The 2,941-nt window shown below is 39.1% G+C and overlaps 1 protein-coding gene across 1 annotated transcript; it reads right to left on the bottom strand.

Annotated features, from left to right (window-relative positions):
- Positions 1–207: 207 nt before the first annotated feature.
- On the bottom strand, positions 208–2,639 carry LOC133628510 (endogenous retrovirus group K member 5 Gag polyprotein-like). Its single transcript, XM_062016767.1, has one exon. The coding sequence runs from the start codon at positions 2,604–2,606 to the stop codon at positions 1,134–1,136; it is 1,473 nt and encodes a 490-aa protein (XP_061872751.1). The 5' UTR covers positions 2,607–2,639; the 3' UTR covers positions 208–1,133.
- Between the last annotated feature and the right edge of the window lie 302 nt (positions 2,640–2,941).

Here is a 2,941-nt window from a genome sequence, read left to right as displayed (position 1 = left end):
CTTTCATGAACAAATTTTTGACAAAGAGTAGGACTATTAGCCATTCCTTGAGGCAATACTTTCCATTGGTAGCGTTCCATAGGTTCACTAAAATTTATGGATGGTACGCTAAAAGCAAATCGACATTTGTCATCTGGATGTAAGGGGATAGTGTAAAAACAATCTTTTAAGTCAATAATTATTTTTTCAAAATTTTGAAGAATGGCAATAGGACTGGGTAGACCAGGTTGTAACGCTCCCATGGTACACATTGTTTTATTGACTTCTCTCAAGTCTTGGAGAAGTCGCCATTTCCCCGATTTCTTTTTTATAACAAAAATAGGTGAGTTCCATGGTGATGTGGAAGGTTCTATATGACCTAATTGTAATTGTTCCACTACTAATTGACGAGCAGCTTGCAATTTTTCTTTAGTTAGAGGCCATTGATCAACCCAAACAGGATGATCTGATTTCCAACAGATTTTATCTGCATACATAGTTACTGATAAATTTATCAGATTAACTGCTAGGCGTATAAAGGTATGCACCCATTTGTGTCAAGATATCTCGGCCCCAGAGGTTAAGAGGCAAGCTTTCTAGTACATATGGTTGAATGGAACCAGAGTGTCCCTCTTTGTCTGTCCAACTTAACAACTTACAGCTTTGAAGAGGCAAATTTGCAACTCCAATTCCTTTTAGATCAGCTGAAGCATGCTGTAAAGGCCATTCTTTTGGCCATTGTTTTAAAGTCATTACCGATACATCTGCTCCGGTGTCCAAGAGTCCTGTAAAATTTTTACCATCAATTGTTAACTGAAGTTCAGGTCTCTGATGATTGATGGGCTGTAAAAGATAAACATCAGTAGATCCAAAACCGCCTGTTCCCCGAATGTGGGAATCAGCTTTTCCTATAGATGAAACATAAGGAATTAAAAGCAACTGTGCAATCTTTGTTCCTGCAGGTAGATTAAAGACAGAAATTTCAGATTGTAACATAACTTTTAACTCTCCTTCATAATCACAATCAATTAGTCCTGGTATAACTCGCAATCCTTTCATGCTCAGACTACTTCGTCCCAATACCAAACCGCATGTTCCCGCAGGTAATGGGCCATATATCCCTGTTGGGATAGCTTGTGCCCCCATTTCAGGTGTTAATACGAAGTGGGAGGAGGAACACAGGTCCAGTCCGGCACTATGACTGGTACCTCGGTGGAGTTGTGAAATGGATTGTTTAGCTGGTGCTCTGAGGTTTGCACCTGCACAGGATACATCCCCTGTTTGTTTGGGTGGGCCCGGGGCAAGCCCATTGAGAAGTTTCCCGACTGTAAGGAATTGCCGTTCTTATCATATTTAGATCGGCATTCATTAGCCCAATGATTACCCTTTTTGCATTTTGGGCATAAACCTGGATTTTTTCCATTATTACTTGGAATCTTTTTATTAGGACATTGACGTACTTGATGCCCCATTTGTCCGCAATGAAAACAGCTACCAGGAGGGCCTGCAACCCTTCTGTTTTTCTTAAATTGCATTGCAGCTAAAACTTGCTCAACAGGTTTGCCCTGTTGTGCTGCGGCAGTGACTATGCCTTGAATATATCCAGAGCTAACATCAGAACATAATCTGATATAGTCATTTAATGTTGATTTATTTTTCCAAGGTCTTAATATGGATTGACAGATATTATTAGCATTTTCAAAAGCTAATTCCTTAACTAAAATCATAGCTGAATCGGTGTCTTGTATGAGCCTAGATGAAGTTTGTAACAAACGAGATACAAAATCATGATAAGGTTCGTCTGGTCCCTGTCGGACTTTAGTTAATTCTTCCCTAGACGTTCCATGTCTAGGTAGCCCTTTCCAGGCTTTCAAACCAATTTCTCGAATGGCATCATATGTCGCAGCAGGGTAAGTTAATTGTTGTGCCAGATCAACATGTGGTCCTGTGCCAGCTAACATTTCATGAGTAATTCCTTGTTGGCGAAAGTGTGGTTTTTGAGAATAATCATAACAGGAATCCATAAAATCTGTAAGCCATAACAAATATTCTCCTCCCGTTAAGGTAGCTTTAGCTAAGCCTTTCCAGTCCCATGGGGGAAGAACTTCAGCTGCAATGTTCTCTAAAATAGCAATAGTATATGGTGCAGTTGCACCATATTGAGCAGCAGCTGTTTTCAATTCTTTAAGATTCTTAAATGTAATGGATGTATATGTAGCAATTCTAACATTGGCTTGAGTAGGGTGAGGAGCATATGTTATAGGATAAGCATGCAATATTTTTGAAAACCCACTCACATCTTCACCTTGTTGTTTAGCTTGTAGCAATGATAACTGTAAGGGTGAGTGAGGTGATATTTGATGGTATATGTCAGGAGGGGGCGGACGTCTACCAGCTTCTATTGCTGGTAAAACAACAGGTTCCTTTTTTAAAAGTGTTTGCTGTTTCTTCAATTTAAAAGGCGTATTAACAAACACTTGATCATCTTCATTATGATACTGAGCAGCTTCTTTTTCTAATTCAGCTTCCTCATCGGAGGATAATTCTTCAGATAATTCTATAGGTCTCAAGGCGCTCTTGCTTTGTTTTAACGGTCGGCATTTTTTACCTCCCGTATTTGAGTACATAAGAAAGGGATTTTTAAAATTAGATTCCTGAATATCTTTTTGTTCATTATTGATTATTGATGGATATTCAGGTGGAGCAGAGGGTTGTGAATTGGGATTAGTAAGAGCAGAAGGTTTTAAACCTGAATCCGCTGAACGAGATCGAGGACGTGTTTGTCGTTGCCATTTATCATATTCAGTATCACCTTGTAAACATTCTTTAATTAAAGTCCATAAAGGAAAAGCATCTATAGGGATCTTATCAGGGCCATTAGCAGCATAATAGCTTTTAACGTTTTCACCAACCTTATTCCAGGTTTCCAAGTTAATAGTGCCTTTATTCGGAAACCAAGGAC

The sequence above is a fragment of the Colius striatus genome, chromosome W (genome assembly GCF_028858725.1).
Source record: "Colius striatus isolate bColStr4 chromosome W, bColStr4.1.hap1, whole genome shotgun sequence".
Taxonomy (NCBI): Eukaryota; Metazoa; Chordata; class Aves; order Coliiformes; family Coliidae; genus Colius; species Colius striatus.
Note: the sequence above shows the minus strand (reverse complement) of the source record. Positions and strands in the feature narration are given on the sequence as shown.